Below are 21,818 nucleotides of genomic sequence, written 5' to 3' on the forward strand. Positions count from 1 at the left end.
TGGCGGCGAATTCAATGGTGGCAATACAACTTTTCCAGATGCGCAACAGAAACCGGCCGATTCACCTTTGTATTTGAGTGTTGGGACTCAAATGACGCATGACAGTGTTGGCACTATTTGTTGATAGCACCGATTACAATTCGTGAATGTGACGAATAGTCGATATCCGACTCATATTCAAAAGCAAGGCGATGAAATGATGCACGTGTCAATGCCCCATACACTTGCAAACGCCGTTGTTCACGTGTTCTGAATGTGTCGGTGACTCGTTGACGGGCCAGTCTTTGTCTCAATGCATTAGCTCGAAGGCGTTCGTTGCGTTGCTCTTGACTTTCATTAGCACGTGTGATTGTATCCTGGTTTCTTACATTTTCATTGTTTTCTGCCGATCTATTTAACCGACGGATCTGGAGTAATTGTGAATTCCGAGTCCGTCGACCAATATTTCCTCCTCGTCCACGAAGACGTGGCAGTGTTTTTTGTACATTATATATATCTTTATATATATAATTCTTCTTTTTTGCGTGTGTTCAAGTGAATTCAAGGATGGCTTAGATTCACAATTTGGCCCACTGGATAACGTATTTTAAATTATTATACAGTTTTTTGGTATCCATATACATTTATATTAGACATTTAAAAGTTATTCATGCTTACTTTGATTTGTTTAAAAAGTTTAAACTCTAAAATGAATCGTTCAACTATCCTGTTGAATTTTTGAATTCGCTGGAGTCTCCAGGAATACCACCACATAACTTAAGATTAAAAATTGGCTCACCTATAATTATACTGCGGAATTTAAATGCACTTAAGCTATGCAACGGCAGTTTTACGAATCATTTTAGAGATTTTAAACTTTTTAAACAAATCAAAGTAAGCATGAATAAATTTTAAATTTCTAATATAAATGTACATGGATACCAAAAAATAAAAAATTAATTAAAAAGACATTATCCAGTGGGCCAAATTGTGAATCTAAACCTTCCTTCAATCCACTTGAACACACACAAAAAATTTCATCAAAATCGGTTCAGCCGTTTAGGAGGAGTTCACTGTCAACACACGTACAGAAGAAATATATATATAAGATATATATATATATATACAATTTCAGAGTAATCACTTATCGGACGGTCACTGAATAATCACGAAGCTTATGAGGAATACAGAAATTAGTCAGTGAGATGGGTGGGACTCTGCAGAAACCCCCCAGCTATCAAAGAGTAAAAGTGACTAGATACACTAACTCGGAAAAGGTTCCAAATTAGTATGAAAAACAAATAAATTAAATTAAAAGAAAATTTAATTACTTTTAATTTAAAAAACTGTTAATAGATAAGATATGTTAAAGTGTACAATCAATGTTTTCTCTCATATAAATTTTTATAGATGTGTGATATGTCAAAGTTATTTAATGAACTTATGTTAATAATTATAGAACATATAACTAATTTTTTTGAATTTTCCAATAATTAAAATAATTAAATGGTTTTCATGCGCAAAATCCGTAAGCAGAAAATTATTACAAATGGAAAAAACGGAGTAAAGCAATTATGACATGGAATTTTGCAGTACTTTGGCCTCCGAGTTGGTCACAGTTTGGCTTTGACAACCACAAACTTTTTGTAAATTTCAGCCAACGGTGGACATGATTTGTTCTAATCAACACAGTTACACTTGGTTGCCTCACCGAATCCCATCATTATTAAACAAACATATCATCATTGTCGTTTGATTGTCAGAACCATCATTAAAATCGAAAATAATAAATAATAACAATAAAATTTGCAATTAACTGTAATCGCATTGCCATTTGATTTTCTAAAAACAAATTTTTAATAATAAACAAAAAAATAATAAAAATTAAATATTTTTAAGTTTGGAAAATGATTCGTCCAAATAATTTGACGATTTGATCATTTTATTTTGCATTTGCCTCAGAAAGAAAAATTAACTATTAATACCCGTAAGTGCATTTTAAATGATTTACAACAATTTTTTTAAATATTATATAAATTTCTTTTTTATTCTGAATTTAGTTTTTGTTATTGATTTTACTTATTAGCGATAAATTTAATTTTATTTTGCTTTAATTTTTAGAACTTTGGCATGAGTTGCAGAATTGCTGGCAACGCTCGACTAACTTCAAGGGCTGGTCCCATTTAGACTTCCATTTCCGTTTAAACAAAACAAATTTATTAAAATCGATATTTAAATTATATAGGAAAAATATTGAAAAAATATATTTTTTTATTTCTATACAATTATTAAAACACGCGAAAGATTTCATATCAGCTCTCAGAAGACAAAATTTACTAACTTTATTTCAGATGACTTGGCAAATTTAAGTATCTAGTTACTTTGCAATTAAAAGAAATAATTTCTTAATTTTTTATTTGAAATAAAAAGTAATAATATTTCAAAATCTGATAAAAAATAAACTTTGAAATAGAGTTTTTATAAAAACATGACATTTTATTTTATGTAAGCGAAATTACATTTTAATTGTTTTGGATGAATTTCAAAAAAATTTATACCGTGAGATTAAATGTTCTGATTTTAGAAATTTAAAATATTTGACTGTGTCGCTTAAAATGAGTAGCACACAACCCCTGTTGATTCCTTGCCGATATTTGTTTAGAGGTCAATAAAGTGTTACGTCAAAGAGGCTTGTATAGAAGCGCTATGGGTTCTCTACTGATATCAAGTTGTACTACTGATGCCACAGAGGCTTATATAGAATATCTATGGGTTCTCTACTAATACCAAGTTAAGTTTAACTAGTTAGAGGTTAGTAAAGTATCTTATGCTTCTCATAAAAATAGTTAGAATAGTTTAAGAGGGTTGACATAAACCATATGAGTGAGAGAATTATTTGGCAAAAAGATGAAAGGAACCCACATTTATCAGATAGTCAAGTAGTATGATTGGCCTTCCAGTCTGTTACGATTAGCGCATATATGAATAATGATTATATCACCATTCTCAATAGGTAAGAATCCTTTACAACTGCATGCTGGAATAGATTCCAATATAAAGGACATGAGAGCAATGAAATGGCTGATTATCTAGTCAAAGAAGAGGTAAACTTTAATTTATACTAAGCTTCACAAAAAGCCACTCGAATGAAGTTATTAGAAAATGGGAGGGAAAGAAATTTGCAGATCACTGGCTTAGTAGTCAGGAAAAGCATCGAGAAAAAAAATTTTCCAAAAAAGGGAATATCAATTAAGACGCATTCGACAGTTTAAGTTGCCTTAAGGATTCCACCTGATTGATTTTCTTGTCCCTGCAAGCAAAGATATTATTTAAATAAATCGATACTAATGTCTGTCAATTAAAAACAAAATGAAAAAATGAAATGTATTCTCTAATGTTAATTTTTTTGTCGAAAGTGACGAAAATTATGACTATTTATGACGAAAAGAAACTATTTAAAGGAGGAAGCGTTCAAATAGACATAAAAAGACGAGGACAAAAATTTTAGTTAATTTATCGAAATTTGGTTGACAAAGTCCTCTCTACCTAACCAATTGGATAATCACATTCCCAAATAAAACCAAAAATAACAACAAAAGCACATAAAAAGGTGAATTTTAACATTAGCGAAACCTTCTACTTCTACTAGTTTTAGTGGGTTGAAAAAGTTTTGCGTCCTACCAACTGCTTCACGATAAAAATATTGTTTTTAGTTTAATGAACATCATATAGTCAATTTGACTATATGATGATAAAAACATATAAATAAAATTCATTTACTGTCTCAAAGTACAGTGATTAATTTAGGGGATTTCAGTTTTATTTTTCTCTTTTTCCTACGATATATCGTTATAATCTCAATCACGTATCATTTGAATCGTGCGGCAACATAATTAAAATGAATGAGTCTAGAAGAAATTAAAATTCTGTAGAAAGAACTTAAATCTTCTAAACTACGACATATTGAACATGTACAGACTGTTTATTTTAGTAAATAATAGGTAATATACATAAGTATACATAGAGTAAAATACTTGCATATAATTTTTTGAATGGTATTCTATTATAAATCACGTAGAACTCTTTATAGACGTTTAACGTCCTAACGCACTTTAGTCTCTTATTCAACTGGATGAGATTGAATATTTGATTGATTTCTATGGTAAATTTTTATACTTGTGTATTTATTTATAAACAAATTGTTTACCAAAGCCCGAAAAATAAAATTTAATGAATTTACCATATGACACTTGTTACTGAAAGTAGGAAGTAAGTACATATAAAAATATGTATTCTCTATTCTCTATATATTTATTTCTCTATAATTATTCTACTTCAAACATTACTCTTATTTGATTATGCAGTAAGCTATTAAGTTTATATCCTCTTTAAAAGACCCTTAACCGAAATTTACTTTGAGGTGACGTACAGCTTTAAAAACGATAAGGTTTTGAAAAAATCTTCTTGGTTTTTTGTTCGATAAAGGGTCAACCTCCTATTGAAAAGAAAGTATAGCAAAAGCACTAAGTACATATGACCAATTATACGTTCTGTTATAGTTTTTTTTCTTTTTCATGACAGAAAATGATCTACCAGGGCTTCTTTCTGCGATTAAAAGAATACTCAAAATCGTGAGAAAATTTTTTCATTACTGAAGAGTTCCATCACTGTACGAATCTTCCAATCGTAATTTTTACTCGATTTTACAAATAACATTAGGCTTAATAGCATCTATAATTGTTTCTAACTGTAACGCGATTCTCAGCGTAGCATTGGATCAACTTAATGTTCTTCTAGTCTATATTCTCGATCACAGAATCATAGATATCGTAAATAATTGTAAATCGGATTAAGTAGCTAGAAAATGCTACACATCTGCGATTCTTAACTGCTACGCGTCTCTGATAGTTATATCGACGTAATTTAATATTTCTCTGGTCTAAGTTCAAGATCAAAAAGATATAGCAGATAACTGCAAATCAAATGAATAAGTCAGAAAAAGCTTCACAATATCCAACACAACAGCAACGCAGATTAATCCCACTTGGGGCTTACTTTTTAAAGAATCTCATTTATTTGTAAAGTGAAAATTATATTGTGCTTAAAATAATACAAGGATTTGATTTAATTCAAAACTATATTGAATTTTAAGAGGCAAATAAATAACACGACCATCCTAATAGCGTAACCTAAATTACTCTAAAATATTAAAACATTTTCCACTTTGATTCCTTAATTCGAAGATGTACTACAATGCGTGCTCTGGGTCTGACTGCTTGTCCACTTTGATTCTTGCGTACTGACTATAGTTCATATTTTAAATGTAGTAAGAATATGTGCTATTTTACCTATAATTTGTATAACAATTATATATTACAATGTAATATTCGACAGAAGTGGTTCCCAAGTACTTGAGATCAACGTACATATTTTCTTCTAAGGACTTATTTTATAGTATTTTTTAAACAATATTCATTATTTTTATTTTTTTGCTTAATGTAGAATAAGTCGAATACCTACTATTAGTAAGGAAGTAAGATAGTTTTATCCAGTATAACATATAATCTTAGCATAATACGATAAGAGTTGTTTGATTCAGATGCTGTCATTAATTAACAATATAGATGGCTAGTTAGTTGACTGTTTGATAACATCGATAAGACTATTAATAAATTTTTTTCAGTTTACTGATTACAAGCTTAGTGCCACACAAATCCAGTTAATCTCACCAAATAATGCTCTGTAAGATGCTTCTTAGCGATCAGCCTCCACAAGCACATATAACAAAGTATATAATCCACTGCACCTTATACGAGTCAGATTAAGTATTTATAAGGTAGTAAATAATTAATTATTCTTATTTGTATAAATACTTGCCATATCAATAAAATCAAACAAAAAAATTTAATTATTCGTCAACAGAACAAATTGAAATCTGCCTACAATGACGGAAGTGGAAATTTAATAAACGAAATTGTCTCTGACTTACGTGATATGCGGGCATGAGATGTGATTATGAAGTGATTATGAAGTTTTAGCAAAATCTAAATAGTTGAAAATATTAATTATATATTGACAAAAATATTTTAATTACATGACTCTTTCGAATTGCAAATTCAGTCCGATCTTATGTTCTTAAACTGTTATCTATAATATTATACATATGTACTTTTAGTAGATGATATGATATTTTTTTATAAAAATTTTTAAAAAAATTAAAAAAATTTTTTCAATTATTAAATTTATCTTCTGAAACAATTGTTCTTATGCAAAATATTTTCTACAGATATTTAGTTAATAATTATTAACTTTTATTTGTATATATATTCAGATAATATCTGTCTAGATAATAACCAGTTAACTTTTTTATGATTCCAAGTGTTTTACGTTTCTTTGAGTCAACCTTATAAAAACGCGTTGCAAAATATCTAAAGTAAACAAAATTTCTCGTACCAGAAATTCCATATTTACCCAGTGAGCGCTTTCAGTTCAGAGACACTTTGAGAATGGTGTTAATAACATTTCATAGGTAAACAAAATTATATTGAATCAATAATAAATTAAACGCGCAATGGTAGAAATGTCCCCATAAGTTCCATAAACCACCATATCTTTGCCTCATTGATAATCGATATAATTTCAGATGAAACAAGGCAGTGTATGCTAATATTATCCATGACAATGGCATCGTAAAGGGTGAATGCCTTTAATGAATAATATTGGCGTCTATATATACGGATATAGTGATCCATCGTGACATTTTGGCCTGTAATGACTAAACTAAATAAAGTTGGCTGAAGTGATATAATATCATCTCTCTCCTTGAAGAATTGCATATTCTAACCACATACCGTTTCAGGAACGAAATATTGAGACGGAATTTTTTTAACTTACACTTATCCAGATACTACATAAAATATTCTGGACTCTAATAAGCAAGTGGAATGGATTTTGTCAGCACAAAAGATTAGAAAGATAGTATGTTAGATATATATTTCTATTCTAATCCACTTTTCGTTCAAATGCTGTGTGCGGGAGTTCAAGTAAATTGATGGTAAATTGAAGGAAACAGTAAATTATGTCGGTATGGCAGAGAATGTTAATATTTACCAGAATTTCGAGTAGGGTAAGTTAGATAAAAATTAGGTGTTACTATTGTGAAAATTTTATAAGATGTTTAATAAATAAATAAATAAATTTGAAAATTTTTAACCAAAAATAATAAATAAGTGCAAAAAATCATTAGAAAATTTCAGTTTACTTTACCTCAATTTACTCGAACTCACACACGGCCTAAATATATATTGTATACCACTTATGTAGGGCGGAGAACCTAATAGTTCAGTTCCTTATTCTTAGTTAACTTAAAAATTAATTTTAGTGAACTCACAAATAAATAAATAAATATATCACCAGTATTTTGAACATCGGACTACAATGTAGAATATAGAAAAATATAGAATGTAGTACTACGGCTTAGACAAATATTTCTTAATAATTTTAAAAAATGCTAAGCAGATTTATATCTAGCCTAGGTTTAGTTACTTGGTTTCGTCATTATTATTATAAAAGAACATAATACACAGCAACATTGAAGATCTATTGCAATATCACTGGAAGAAATCTCCTAAGCTAAGCTAACCTGGATTAATTAAATATATTTCCAAATTTAAAACTATTCCTTAGCTCTTAATTGCAAATCTTATTCGGTTCACAAGTCCATTGGAACCGTATTCGTTTTCAGCTTAACATTGTAAAAGAGAGATAAGTTGGGAGAACATTACAGTCAATGTAGGTAGGTTGGAGTGGTGGCCTTACCAAGACAGCCCACTTGAGCACAAATAATGGTCCGTTGGGGTACCACATGGAAAAAGCGATGTTCGTATATAGACAAGGTGATCAGTATACGACCAACGCCCAACAGAGAGGCAACGACTCCCCCATTAGGTGAAGGTAAACCACCTAATGGTGGTAGTTCTATGAATCTGGCCAGTACAGTCAATGTACTTTAATCATTTTTTTACAGGGTTGTTGTAAAGGTGAAAGATAAAGCTGAAAAATAAACCTTTGTCCTAAATATTAATGTGAGAAACCTCTTACTATATTTTTTGTTAACCCGAATGAATTAATTGTTAAGCTTAAGTTCAATGTAAGTGCGATAGAGGTATTGTACAGCCTAATGCTAGTGTGGTTACCATGTGTTTTACAGCCTCTAAAGATATCAGTATCATTTTATAATAACTTTGAAAAATGATAATTAAGAGGAACGTGTTCAGTTAAGCAATCAGTAACTTTACCGGAGTTCAGATTTGACTTATGAACCTATCACCATTTCACTTCTTTATCCATATGAGCTTTTCAATATAACTTTTTTTAACAGTACACGTCTAACAGACGTGTTTAAGGATCGGGTGTTGAATATTTGGTAAACGTAAACTATTATTGGTCTGATTATACTCTAACTTCTAAGGTGCTGCTGTTGTAGTCGTAACCCAGAATTTCTACGTAAAAACGTGTGTATGATGGGATTGGTTGTAGTGCTAATTGAAACCCGCCTGGGTTGCACTAGCCATCTATAGAGGAATAGAGAATGGAATTATAGTGTTCAATCTCATGCGTATATATGCCGTCAGATACTCTGTTAGGATTAACGTTCGATCTATTTGTTCACTAATGTTTTCGAACAAGTATATATTTAACACCAGATATGTAAGTGCTTCACCACGTAAAAGCTGTACTTTTGTTACTATAAGTTATTCTCATTTCTATATTCTTTAACTTAAGGTTGCTGTCTAAGGTTGTCTGTAGTAATTTATACTTTCGTTTGAAATACTTCTGTCCCTTGATTCGTCTATGTCATTACATTTATGAAATCAAAAATCATTTTATGATAGAAAATGTATGTATTTGGGTTGTATATAAGATAATAAATATAAAAAAATTTGAGCCTCAGCATTACATAGAATATGTGGCACATAGATCTGTTACATACAAATATATTGTATACATATATATATATATATATATATTTATAGATTTGTTAAATTTAGAAATAAAATATGAATACTTTACTTATCAACGTAGATCAACTAATTTGGCTCGGTAAAAATATATATTTTTTTTATTTATACAATTTGTCCTTTTTTTTTTTCTGAAACACTTAATTTCGATTGTATATGTATTAGTTTAAGAGATGATGCAGTATAACAGCCATTTAGGTTATGGGATATCTGAACAGTTTAAGTTAAACACTTTGGTTAAGTTAAATTCATCGATGTGAGAGATTTCAAAAGTAAATATATTATTATCACAAATCAACAAAATTAAGTTAAGAGGTTTCTGTATTCAGTTAAAATTTGTTCCTCTTGTAGTAGAGGCAAATCCAAATAATCGTTCTCAGTATCTGTGATGTCAACATGGAAGCGACGATAAGCCGTTAAGGATTCAAGTTCAAGTTGTGCTTTCTGTATCAAATCACTTGCAAGTGAATTGATGCCACTGGATGTAGATGGTCCATCAGCGGCATTTAAAGCCTGTGACACTTTCTCCATCATTGATTTAAGTTGGTTTTCATCATTTAACATTCTTATCAAGTAGTCGGCGGCTTTATCAATATTGTTGCCAGTGGTTTGTAGTGCAATATTTGCAAGTTGTTCATCAAAACCCAGTTTCTTAAGCTACGATTATTGTTATCAGTTCAAGTATTTATAAAAAGATTTAATAAAATGACTTACTTCATCCAATAACAAATTATTTACACTTGTTGGAGCTGATACACTACTGCGTAATTCATCGCCCTGAGTTTGCAACAATTCCAACTACAAAATTTGAGATTTTTTTTATTAGTGAACAAAATATTTTAGTTATTTTTCACTCACTGCGCCAACTAAATCATTTTTAGAACGCTTCAGTGCTTCAGAAGCAATGCTAGCAGTATAACCCATATCCATAAGAGCAGAAACGCTACGCGGATTTATCCATTCTTTGTTGCGATAACGTGAAATAACATCATTGACTTTTCGTTCTTTAGCATTTCTTTTGCGCGCCTCCAACAGTTTTTCTCTACGCTCTTGTATCGAATTTATAGCTTGATCAATTAAACCGCCACTAGCACGTAAACCCAAGCGCGCTTCAAACGGTTCATAACCCATTTCCACCATTGTAGCTAAGGCGGCATCATCTACTTTTAATTCTATTAATTCCTTAGAGGCTACTTCGAATTTATAGTATGCTTCATCACGTCTATTTTGATGGAAGAGCACAACGCCTTGCAGTAAATGTAGACGCATAAGTAGAGCACGTTCAGGACAAGCATTTCCCTTAAGTGCAATTAAACGACTCATATTTTCACCATAGCTACGATTAAAACTGCTCTCGCATACTTTTAAGCGACGTTCTGCATCGGGAAGCTGTGTAACATTCTGGAAGATAATCGTTCTTTAAATAAAACATTTTTTTTTTAAATAGGACTGTAACGTACTTTTAATAATAAATAACACCAGACAATGTCTAAATTGACAAGTGCATAGTTGTCCACAACTTCTAGGAACTTTGAATTGCAAGTTAGAAATTTCTCATCTGCTTCCAGCAATAAAACCAAGGCTTCATCAAAATGATCACGCTTAAGTGCTGCACGCGCTTTCTCATAGAAACTCATTGCCATTAATATTGCACGATTTTCCTCAGGTGGCAAGAATACTGTATTACCATCCTGATCTTCCATCTGCAATTTAATACAATCGTTTAAGTATGACAATATGCATGCTTAGCAATAACTACAATATTAAACCTCAAACAGTTGGCGTTTTGAGTCTACGATCTTCTCAACATCCATTTTAATTCTTTGTACTCTCGAGTATATGGCATCTGCATTGCCCGAACTTTGAGGCTCCACCTCACTTACAATTACTAGTATGTTTTCATTATTTGTAACCACTAAAATGGAAAAGTAAGTATATATAATATTACATCCATTTCTTCAAATGAAAATAAACACTTACTTTGTGCTTGTAACGTTTTATTTTGATCCACAATTTTTCCTTTATGGATGCACTTAACTTGGCAACCAGCTGTCAAATTCAACTGCGCTGCTATCAAAGTTTGCAATTCGGATCCCATTACGTTCAGGTTCACCTTTATATCGAACATGTTTTGCGTGCCTATATCACTACTAACGCGGCGTACTTTTAATGTTGCTAAACCTGCAAAACGAATTCTTCAACAAAAAATTAGGCGCATTTTACACATAAGTACGAACCAGTTTGTTCGTATTCCCTGCGTGCATTCAGTTTGTCTAAAGCACCCGCTTGGAGTTCATTAAGTGCCATTACACATTGCGAAACTGTTATGCTTAAACTTCTACTAAATTCCTCTGCAAGTCTCTAAAAAAAATAATTTATTTAAATTTCTTATGAAATTCCTTTGCAAGAAAAGCGCGTATACATACGTCCACTTCGGAAACAATTGGTCCAACTTCAGCTAAATAGTAAGGTTCTTCCCATAATTTAATGTTTAACTGCCGCAGACGCGCACGTACCAAAGTAATAACATTTGTTATCTGTGACATAATAATAATAAAAGCACGCAATAATTTCGCTAAAAACAAAAAACAACGAAAGCAAATGCGCAAATTTTCAATTCTGTGTATTCATTGTGTACCTCTGCCGTCCTACTGTATAAATTGATAAACGTCAAAAGTGCTGCCAACCTCACTACTGACGTCTATTGCATCCCTTTGAAGTGTCATTTTTGTACAGTACAAAATAAAGAAATTCGTTGCACATCAGTTAATTGCAAATTTGTGTTTTATTTCAATTTTCTTCTTCCTCTATAAAATAATTGTATTACGTTTTTTGTTGTTAGTCACTGATTCATTAGCAAAATTTATTTAATTAGTAAAACACGTTTTAAAGTGTCAAAATTTAGAGTGCATTTTATACGCTTGAGCGAGTACGACAAAAAAAAAGGCGGCATCGTATGCTTATTAAAATTGTTTACATTTTTGAAGAAAGAGTATCAACAGCAGCAATCATTATTTGCTAAATATTATTTATTTTAAAAAGGAAATGTGTGAAAATGGCAGTTCGACATGATGGTGAAACGTACAATGGAAATCCAGATTTGCGCGATTTAGCAAACGTTCCTGTAAGAGATTTCGAAAAACATTTTCGAGAATGGATGGACAGAGACGAAATAGCACGGGAATTGCAGGCAAAACTACGTGCTGACCTTATAATAAATTTTAACAAAACTACACTGGGTAAGTAACAAAATTGTTGAGTTTTTGTTTATTTTTTACTTTGTTGGAATTTAGTAGGGCCTTGTGTGTTGTTTTTGTAATTGTAGTCGTTACCATGACAACTGTTGCACTGTAGACAACTTTCAATGTAATAAATGCGCCTTTTATTGACAGCTGTTAGTTCGAAATCCCTGTAGGAAATTTGAAACGTAATGTAAATATCTTATAAAACAATAACCAATAATAAGAAAAAAACATTAAACATAAAGAAGAAGAATATTAATATATAAAATATTAAATGAAGATAAAAAATTAAATAAAGTAACTAAAAAATTATAAAAAACTATTAACTTTAATAAATTTACAACAGTTGCATATATTTATCTCGTATTTAATGTAGTTGTTGTAGTTGTGGTAACCCGCTTAGAAATGCTTGAGAAATCCCTTTGGGTGGGGTTAAACAGCACTTGATCGTCGCTGGCGACGAATGGCTTCGGGACGTAGACCCAGCCGTTCTTGGAAACTCGAGATTTAATGAGATTTATTATGACAAAAAGTGTAGCGCCAATTTTTTATTGCATTCATATATTATATACGTTGCGTTTTTTATATTTAAAGTTAATAATAGTTAATATTAAATTACTAATTAAAATAATAAGTAACAAAATATTTAATTTTAATTTAAATTAAACAATTTTTTTATAATAATTTTTTTATTAACTTTTTTGACATGCGTTTTTTATATTTAAAATTAATAATATTTAATGTTAAATTACTAAATAAAATAATAATAATTAAGAAAATTTTTCTTCATTTGTTATATATATTGTTTATTAATTATAATTTTTTTTCCAATATTATATATACAGGCAAACGTATACTCTGTCATGTGAAAAATACCGGATCAAAACATTTACTTACTCTGTCTCCTCTAATCCTCGGACTTAACACATTAGTTGCTGAATTTCTTTATGCTCACAATTGTCATTTTACACTTTCGGTATTTTGCACTGAAGTCCCCTATCGAAATGTATTACCAGATTTTGAGGGTATGCGTTATTTTCGTTTTGATCAAACAGAAATACTGGATATTATAGGTGCTATATCCAGTAATAGAAAATGTCAAGAAATTTTAAGTAATCATATACCAAAAGTGTATAGAAATGAAGAAAATGTTTCGTTACTCTTTTTAATACTAAAGAATCTTATTGATTACACAAAGGAAGAATCAACTGGAGTGCATGGTGATTGCAATTCCTATCGAAGCTATAATAATCTTGAAGTGCAAGAACAAGAGCTACGTCGTAGCTTAAAATCCGATATATATACTAAAAACTTTAAATTATTCAATGAATTTCTGGGGACGCTTACAAACAAAGTCAAGGATATGATGCAACAATTCGAGAACTTCAGTCGGAGACTAATGCATAAATTACAAATTAGCACAAGTGCTAGAATTAATAATGCTGAAGAGCTTAGTTTGAATTTGGAACAGATAGTTGGACAACTTAAAGCAGTAGCTAGTAGTCATACTAAGAGTAGTCATGTTGACGGATTACGAAACGCAATTGAAGCATTGGGAGAACAATTCACGAAGTGCGTTAAGAGTTTCGATAATATTGTGAAAGCAGTAATTTTAAGCGAAGAACTAGAGAGAGAGCGTGATTTATTGAAAGGTAAAGAGCGGGAAATCGAATTGGAGAAGGAGCATGAAAAAGAGTGTGAAAAAGTGCTTATGACAGAACGAGAAAGAGAGCGTCAGAAAGAACGTGAAAGCGAGCGTGAGAAAGAACGCGAAAAGGAACGTGAGAAAGAACGGGAAAGAGAGCGTGAGAGGGAACGTGAAAGGGAGCGCGAGAAAGAACTTGAAAATGTGCGTGAGAGAGAACGTGAAAGGGAGCGTGAGAAAGAACGTGAAAGTGAGCGTGAGAGAGTACGTGAGAGAGAGCGGCAATGTGAAAAGGAACGTGAAAGAGCGCGCGTTAGCGAGCTTGAGAAAGAAAGGCTAATAAATCGAATGAAAGAATGGGAGAAAGAGCGTGAGAAGGAAAAAATAATTCAACAATCAACTGTTCAAAGACCTGTTGAGCAGAGATGCGCGAGTGCACAAACTGAATTTGTTGAACCTGTCAAGACCTATTTGGATTGGGTAAATGAAATGCGTAATACACTTAATGGGCAAAAATTTTTGGAAAAGGTATGAAATCTTCTTTAAAGGTTTAAATTTCACTTTAAAATTATATCGTAGGTTGAAATCTCTCTGAATAAAGCCTTAGAAAAACAAAAGAATGAAATGTATCATGAAACGCAAATTAAATTACGCCATCAAAAAGAACTTCTGAAAATTAAATATAGACAAAAAATTTTGCAGGTAAGTGTGAATACTTATGATTTAAAGAAACAAGGTTTTTATATTCACTTCATATTTAGCATGCCCAATCGGCACGACCATCCTCTACGGATACTTCTCTGGAGAAAGTAAAAATGAGTGAGGAGTTTGCTAATCATTTAGCTCAATTTGAAGATAAACAATTAAAAATTCTAACAAAACTGCAGGAACAAAATTTGGAATCAAAGAATTTATTATTCAAAGAAGTTAAAGACATGCATGAAGCCGAAAAAAAGAAAAAGGTATTCATTATATAGTATTGTTTGATTCTATGGATGAATTGTATTTTTTCTTTGATTAAAAAATTTTAACTTAAGAATTAAGATTAGAAAATTTGAGTTTGAGAAAGCACGGTGTTGTTTACTTAAAACTATTGAACCTCCGTTTTAAAGTTATAGTCTTTCTATTAGTATTACGTTTATGCACTCCTGGTTATACAGTGAAAGCTCTGTTTCATAAATGCTTTGCCAAGTCGACTCTCTTAACTGTTTAATGTTAGTATCTGCTTTGAATTTGTCATATTTGCTTGATAAATGGACAGTTCTCTCAAGCGGACATAATTGTTGGACCCGTCAGTGTCTTTTTAAGAGCGCTTCCACGGTATATAGTGAGTTGATATAATATACTATAAAAAGGAAGATACGATAATGTGAATTGGGCAATATACTTGTATTGCGAAGGTTTTAAATTAAAAATATTATGCTTACTTATTTACTTACTTACTTACTTACTTATTTACTTACTTACTTACTTACTTATTTACTTACTTACTTATTTACTTACTTATTTACTTACTTACTTATTTACTTACATATCTTCTGCCTTATTTACTTACTTATTTACTTATTTATTTACTAATATATTTACTCACCTATGTAGATATTAACTAATTAATTTTTATATTGCTTTTAAGGAGTTGGAATTGAAAAATATAGCACAAGCAAGTTCACAGCTATCCGAAGAATATCCTTCGATTCCAGAAGTGCAGCAGATAGTCCAAAACCAACAAGAATCAAGGGCAGTACCTTTGCGGTCGCAACATATACAGCAAAAAAATGAAAATATAGAACTCAGAAGACGAAAAGTTGAAGAATCTAATAAAATAATTGCAACCCATAAAATGTTTTATGACATTGCCAAAGAAATAAATGAACGTGAACGGAACGTAGATCATATAGTGTTTGATGCAAAGTAAGTTCTTTTGATAACTCAAGAGTTTAGTGTAAGAGTAGTAATTTAAGTCTGATGAAAATAATTGAAGAAATGTAACGTTGCTAATTTAACTGGGACTTGGTGGTATATTTTTTCACCGATTTGTTAAAATTTTGGGATAGAAAATTGAAGACTGACTCTACTACATTTTGTTGTAGAAAAAATTATTCTCTAGTGTTCTACAATAAAGTACAAACATATTGAGGCTCAGCGTCATGACTCTTTAAATGCCAAAACCACACTCACCATTTTTCAAAGTAAACATTATATTTTCACTGATTCGATTAGATTTTGAGAACAGTATATAGTAGACGGATAGTAAATTCTGGACTCTAGTACACTTTCCTATACAAAATAAAAGAGTAGTATTTACCATTTACGCAGAAACACACTAACGTCTAGTTTAAAAATTATGGGACATTGTTTTTTTAGATGCATTTACATCCATGATACCATTATGTTGTGCGCAAGATGTTTCCAACTTTATTAATCCTTTTCTTATTTCTTTTAGATTACGTATGCAAGAAATAGAGAATGAAAGTAACCAAATAGAGAAGAATTTTCTTGATTATATGGAACGTCAGCGGCAACAAAACGATGCGGAAAGTAATGTTATCAAAGAATTTTGGAAAAATTATTCAGAAGACCGTGAAAAACTACAAAAAAAATGGGTTGATTTGACGAAAGAAAATGTGAACCATAAAATTCAAAAATCAAAAGTCCATACAAGACCCAGAAAAAGTAAAGAAACTGCCGCTGAACTAAAGTTGGAGGTTCTACCCGAAACCAAACATGTGTTGGATAAAATATCGAGCAGCAGAACTGAATCTTCCACCACTTCCACTAGTGAAAGTCTACCAAAAAATGGAGTGAAGACTACAAAGTATAAAAACGCCATACAGGAAGCGAAAGAAAAATTTTTCGATGATGAACGCAAATATCGGGAGAAAGCGGAAAAATTATATTCCAGACCGAAAATGAATTTAAATGAAATTACAAGTATATTTAGCAGTGAAGAGAAAACTAGTAGTAACGATATTCTTATCAATACTGGTACACATCCTATTTTTCATAGTACAGTGATCACTGATGAGAATAAGCAAAATACACTATCAGACATCGACATAAATAATAGAGGAGACTTCTTGAATTTATTTAAAAAGCCTAAAAGTCGCAATAAAACTTTTATTAATGAAAAAAAGAATGAACATATTTTAATCCCAACTTCAAGTACTGAAGGTCTAACATCATCGAACGTAACAATACCAACTGGAGCTGATAGCATCTCCACAACAAGTTCTACTTCTTCCATTGCTTCAGGAACAACTTCAAAGCAAAGTGGCGATGGCAAACAAAGTTCAGGGCTGGAAGTGGTCAAAACGCGTAATAAATTCAAACGTTGCCTGTTTCCTGTGGAATCTATAACAGCAAAAGCGCTCAAATCAACAGCAACAGTAGCTTCTGTAGCTGCAACGGCAACAATGGCAATAATGGCAACAACAGCAGCAGCGGCAGTCGAAAATACAATAACAACACGGAGCCATAAAGTTAGCAACAAAAATGGCGCCAATGTGAAGGAAGTGATGCAAATACAGTTAAAAAACACAATAAACGGAAATAAAGAAAGCGCACAACAAAAGCGGCAAGTTAAGTTAATACAACAAGAGGACGAAAGCAACAACAATCACTACCACAATAATGGCAACAACATTAATATCAGCAGCAACATCAACGTTAACTGCAACAGCACAGAAAATCAATTGCTCGCTGCTGAAAAAGTTGGCAAAAATATTAATGAGAATATTGCTGGCAAAAACTCAACCAACGCAATAACAATAACAACAACATCGACTACAACAAGAACATCGCCAATACCAGCAAAAAGAGCGACAGTCCCAGTCCCAGTCCCAGTCGCAGTCGCAGTGACAGCTACAGCAGAAACTACAGTTGCAATGCAAATGTTGCAGCAATCAATGGAAAAAATGCAACAACTTTTTGCAAAGAAGACATTAAGCAAAGAAAGAGTAGAACTCACTGAAGTCGTAGCTGAAGATGTTGAAGGCGAGGTGGAATTGCCAAACGAAAAATTACTAAATGAAAATGAGTCTGGAATAGCCTCATCAGTGCCACATGCTGTTGGCGATATTGGCACTTATGCTGAGCGCACTGCATACGAGTATAAAAATATGAAACAAAATCTGTCCAACGTACAAATGCCAAAAGTGATAACAATCGACGAAATAGAGGCTGCTGCCAAGCAAGGAGATTTCAGAGAAGCTCACAAGATTTTCAATGCATATGTTGCACAGGATTTAACACATGTGGTGGATGTGGAGACTGAGGCTGAGGCAGTAGCGGTGTCCGCGACGAATTCCATAGCGGGGAAGAAAATGATAGACAAAATTATGATGGAAATGAAGGCACAGGACTTAACGACTACAGCAGTTGCAGCCAAGGAAAGTGGTAGTAGCGAGGAAGAAGAAAATATTAAATTCGATAAAAAGAAAAAAAATAGTGAAGAAGAAAATTATGAACAAAATGAATTTGGTGAGTTAAGTGAGGATTCTGATGAGAATGTAGATGAGGTAGCTGAAGTTGAAGAAGTAGGAATGGAGGAGCAAAGCGATGAACGTTCCAGTCTTAGTGATTCTGCATTTTGGCGGTAACATCAGGCTATTTGCAAAGGTGCGATTTCATTTCATTTTAACTACTATAGCAAATTAATGATTGCATGAAAATGGTTTTTGTTAAAATTTTATTTATAATATTAATTGTAAGAGTTGCTTGTTATAAAAAAATCGTATATCGTATACGATATACGATTCTATAAATTGATAGATATTACTTCATATTATATATTAAAGAATATATTTATATAAAATTCATTTGCAATTTAATTTTGTTAAAATAATATTAAAGGTTTATATGTTATGTATATATATACTTCACACATATATATATACTATATATATATACTATAAGTATATATGTACTTTGTTGTTTTCTAGGTGCGTAAAGTTCGGAGATTATTATTTGGTTGAAGAAAAGAAAAAATTGTAGAAGAGTGTCTTTTTCGACACCAACTTTGCATTGGACCAAAGTACTCAATAGGTTTTGGATTAACCCAATTGAGTTTGGGATATAGTCAATTGGGTTAGGAGTATAGTCAATTAGGAGTACAGCTGCAGTTAATGTATATATTGAGGATAGTCATATTTATACGCTACAAGTAACTGCTTACCACTTATTTATATCGTAACCCATTCCAAAGACTCGAAGGTTATTGTCATATGCTAATGACTGCTTATCTTTGCACACAAACCATCCTACACTTTCACATTTACATTCCATGCCAAAGGCATGTGATTCATTTAGTTTTTATGCTCTAACGGGCTTTCCCTTCGAGTTTAGAGGAATAATCGGGATGTACTTAAATCCATTAGGCAACTTTCTATACTCTCTTGGAGTATAACTGGTAATAAGTGGGTTTCACTTGCTACACATGACCAGAGTTGTATATCTGGTAATATAGCATCCAGATGTCCACAGCTTCTGTTGTGCTGAATACTGTGTTAACTTCGAATGGGAGTGTTGTGGTGACTGTGATTATTGACTAAAGTTACACAGGAATAGTGTTGGCATTTATGGTTTCATTTGATTTGGATTTGCATTTTTTAACCGAGTACTGTGACCCAATTAACTGCAGACGTTTAAATAAGTAGCGATTCGCAACAAGGAAGAAGTTCTACGTAAAACTCGTTATGGTACAGACGGAGCTGTTTACAATAGGGGGTTTAAAGTGATTTATCTGGATATGTATATTAGAACACTGTGGTATTAACACGGCAGGTAATCAATTAAAACGATTAGAACTTATGCTCTACAGGTCGCTTTAACTCCGGCAACAACACATACTTATTTGCAACGGTTCTTATGAGACTGATATTCATTACTGATATGAGATCTATTATGCTAACTAAGGGGAAGTTTTCTTCGTACTTTGATTGAAATTTAAAGAATTATTTCATTATTATTATGATGGAAATAAGTAAAATATCAGAGTTGTATGGTTCCATCTATTTTGATATATAATAAAGCTCTGCTCGTTTTTGACTTTTTTATCGCTGTAGCATATTGTAACAGATCCTTAGCAGATTAGTCCTTAATTTACCTATATAAGTAATAGAATATCTACAAACCATTTGTTAATTTTGTTTATATAAAATACACAACATAATATAATTTCTGTATTGCATTGTGAGGTTTTAATCGTTATAAATAAAAACGTTATTATTTAAATTATACACATTTATTTATTGCTTTATTTATTAAAATTCCATTTCTGTTTATTTTAATTCCGTTTATTATCCTTACTAACGCACACTGATTTCAAGTTTTATATTTTAATTGGTTTTTTTTTTCAATGTTTATCTAATAAATTATTAACGTCGGTGTAGACTGTTTAACGCAGTCTCGCACATAGCATTTTACATACCTTTTCTATATATGTATATATATATTTGTTTTTACTATAATTTAAAATTTTTTCATTTTTATATTTACTATTTCATTTGCGTTTTTTTTTTAATTTCAGTTCAAAATATTTACTTAAACACTTACAGTTTTACTCTTCTACCAATTGCAGTACGATTCTTTTTTTAAATATTAATTAAATAATTTGATATTTATTTTTGCAAATTAAATATGCAATATTCAAAAAATTAAAAATAATATTTTTAAAATAAAAAGTAACTTTTAAATGATTTATTTTGGTCATTGACTGCGACCAATATTTAAAATACGCTTTAAATAAATAAATATTTTTTTCTCGATAAAATCCGCACAATTTAATTTACTTAAAATAATAAATTCGAATTTGTTTTAAATTTAATATTATTTTCTTACAAACCATATTAAAGTTTTATATAATAATACTGTATTATTTTTCATTTTTATTCCATTTCATTATTAAGTATATATCATCATTATATATTTATTTTGCTAAATTTTTTTGCAAGAATTTCTAAGATACTCATACTAATATTAAAGGTAATAACTAATAACAATAAAAAAATTTTTATAGTTTTAAATCTTAAATTAACCTTTATAAAATAAAAATAAAATAAAATTTTTAAAATAAATAAAATAGTTAAAATAATCTTAATTAGGTTATGTTTAAGACTTAAATAGCGACTGAATTCACAAATACTAATTATGGGTCCATTGCTTGCCCTTAGCGCTTTTATTGCCATATGTTTACCTTCCTAATAAATTGGTTTTTCTTTGGTTAAATTGGCACTTGTGGTATGTGCACGTTTAATACAAGAGTAGCCTGTATCTCTTTTCGGATCATTATTCGGGTTCCTCAATATAAAGGTTTTCTAAAAATTATAGTTGTGTCTCTTTAAGGGTTCGGTGGCGATTGACTCTATGAATACTATGGATACTGAATACTGCCTATAGGTCCATTGTATAAGCCTAGCCCTCTTCTTTGCAAGTATTCATCGTTCTAGTAATATTGTTCTTCTAGTTGTTTTCTATGGGGTCCGAAAACACAAACTTTCTAAGAATTTTAGCTCAGCTTCTTGTCAGTTATGGTAATTATTTATAATTTAAAAAATTAAGGTCTAAATATTTGAGTATATTGTATTGTTAATGTGAATTTGGTAACTATACCATCCGCATTGGATCACTTGGAAAAAATGATAACGTTTTAAATCGTATTATATTTAGATTTTAAATATTATGTATCGGCTTAATAAAGACGTTGAAACTCCACCCTATTTTTCTTAGCACTATGCTTTACTGCGGTAAGGAGCAGTCCGTTTATCCCTTTATCTTCATTTGCAATCACTGTTTTCCAGATGTCAGTCATAGAGCTTGCCATTCTTACAGTTACTCATTATTTTAACCTTTTCCCTACACCACCGTTTATGCATTTAACGTTTCCTTTAATTATTGTAATGGGTCTCACTCTTTTTAGTGGTTATTATTATTATT

The 21,818-nt window shown here is 31.2% G+C and overlaps 2 protein-coding genes across 3 annotated transcripts; one reads left to right on the plus strand and one right to left on the minus strand.

The window, feature by feature from the left end:
- Positions 1-9,131: 9,131 nt before the first annotated feature.
- LOC119671081 (NEDD8 ultimate buster 1) lies at positions 9,132-11,806 on the minus strand. Of its 2 annotated transcripts, XM_038081587.1 has the most exons (9): positions 11,638-11,806; positions 11,426-11,574; positions 11,237-11,360; positions 10,980-11,180; positions 10,769-10,914; positions 10,460-10,702; positions 9,858-10,400; positions 9,714-9,797; positions 9,132-9,656 (listed from the first exon to the last, which is right to left on the minus strand). In XM_038081587.1, the coding sequence occupies exons 2-9, from the start codon at positions 11,543-11,545 to the stop codon at positions 9,303-9,305; spliced, it is 1,815 nt and encodes a 604-aa protein (XP_037937515.1). In that variant the 5' UTR covers positions 11,546-11,574; positions 11,638-11,806; the 3' UTR covers positions 9,132-9,302. The 2 variants fall into 2 exon arrangements, with proteins under 2 accessions (XP_037937515.1, XP_037937514.1); XM_038081586.1 differs by having other exon boundaries at positions 11,426-11,806.
- A 9-nt stretch (positions 11,807-11,815) lies between these two features.
- LOC119671080 (calponin homology domain-containing protein DDB_G0272472-like) lies at positions 11,816-18,591 on the plus strand. The gene is made up of 6 exons (XM_038081585.1): positions 11,816-12,238; positions 13,087-14,414; positions 14,466-14,588; positions 14,648-14,848; positions 15,520-15,797; positions 16,330-18,591. Exons 1-6 carry the CDS (start codon positions 12,055-12,057, stop codon positions 18,482-18,484), a joined length of 4,269 nt encoding a protein of 1,422 aa, XP_037937513.1. The 5' UTR covers positions 11,816-12,054; the 3' UTR covers positions 18,485-18,591.
- Positions 18,592-21,818: the final 3,227 nt, after the last annotated feature.

Source organism: Teleopsis dalmanni, chromosome 1 (genome assembly GCF_002237135.1).
Source record: "Teleopsis dalmanni isolate 2A chromosome 1, ASM223713v2, whole genome shotgun sequence".
In the NCBI taxonomy this organism is placed as follows: domain Eukaryota; kingdom Metazoa; phylum Arthropoda; class Insecta; order Diptera; family Diopsidae; genus Teleopsis; species Teleopsis dalmanni.

What these genes read in the sequence shown, in the direction of transcription:
- LOC119671081 (XM_038081587.1), bottom strand. Translation starts at nt 11,545, where the DNA reads ATGTCACAGATAACAAATGTTATTACTTTGGTACGTGCGCGTCTGCGG. An exon ending in CAATTGTTTCCGAAGTGGAC is followed by an intron (nt 11,361 to 11,425) that starts GTATGTATACGC and finishes TATTTTTTTTAG; the next exon opens with AGACTTGCAGAGGAATTTAG. An exon ending in GGTGTTATTTATTATTAAAA is followed by an intron (nt 10,401 to 10,459) that starts GTACGTTACAGT and finishes ATTATCTTCCAG; the next exon opens with AATGTTACACAGCTTCCCGA.
- LOC119671080 (XM_038081585.1), top strand. Translation starts at nt 12,055, where the DNA reads ATGGCAGTTCGACATGATGGTGAAACGTACAATGGAAATCCAGATTTG. An exon ending in TTTTAACAAAACTACACTGG is followed by an intron (nt 12,239 to 13,086) that starts GTAAGTAACAAA and finishes TTATATATACAG; the next exon opens with GCAAACGTATACTCTGTCAT. An exon ending in CATATAGTGTTTGATGCAAA is followed by an intron (nt 15,798 to 16,329) that starts GTAAGTTCTTTT and finishes TATTTCTTTTAG; the next exon opens with ATTACGTATGCAAGAAATAG.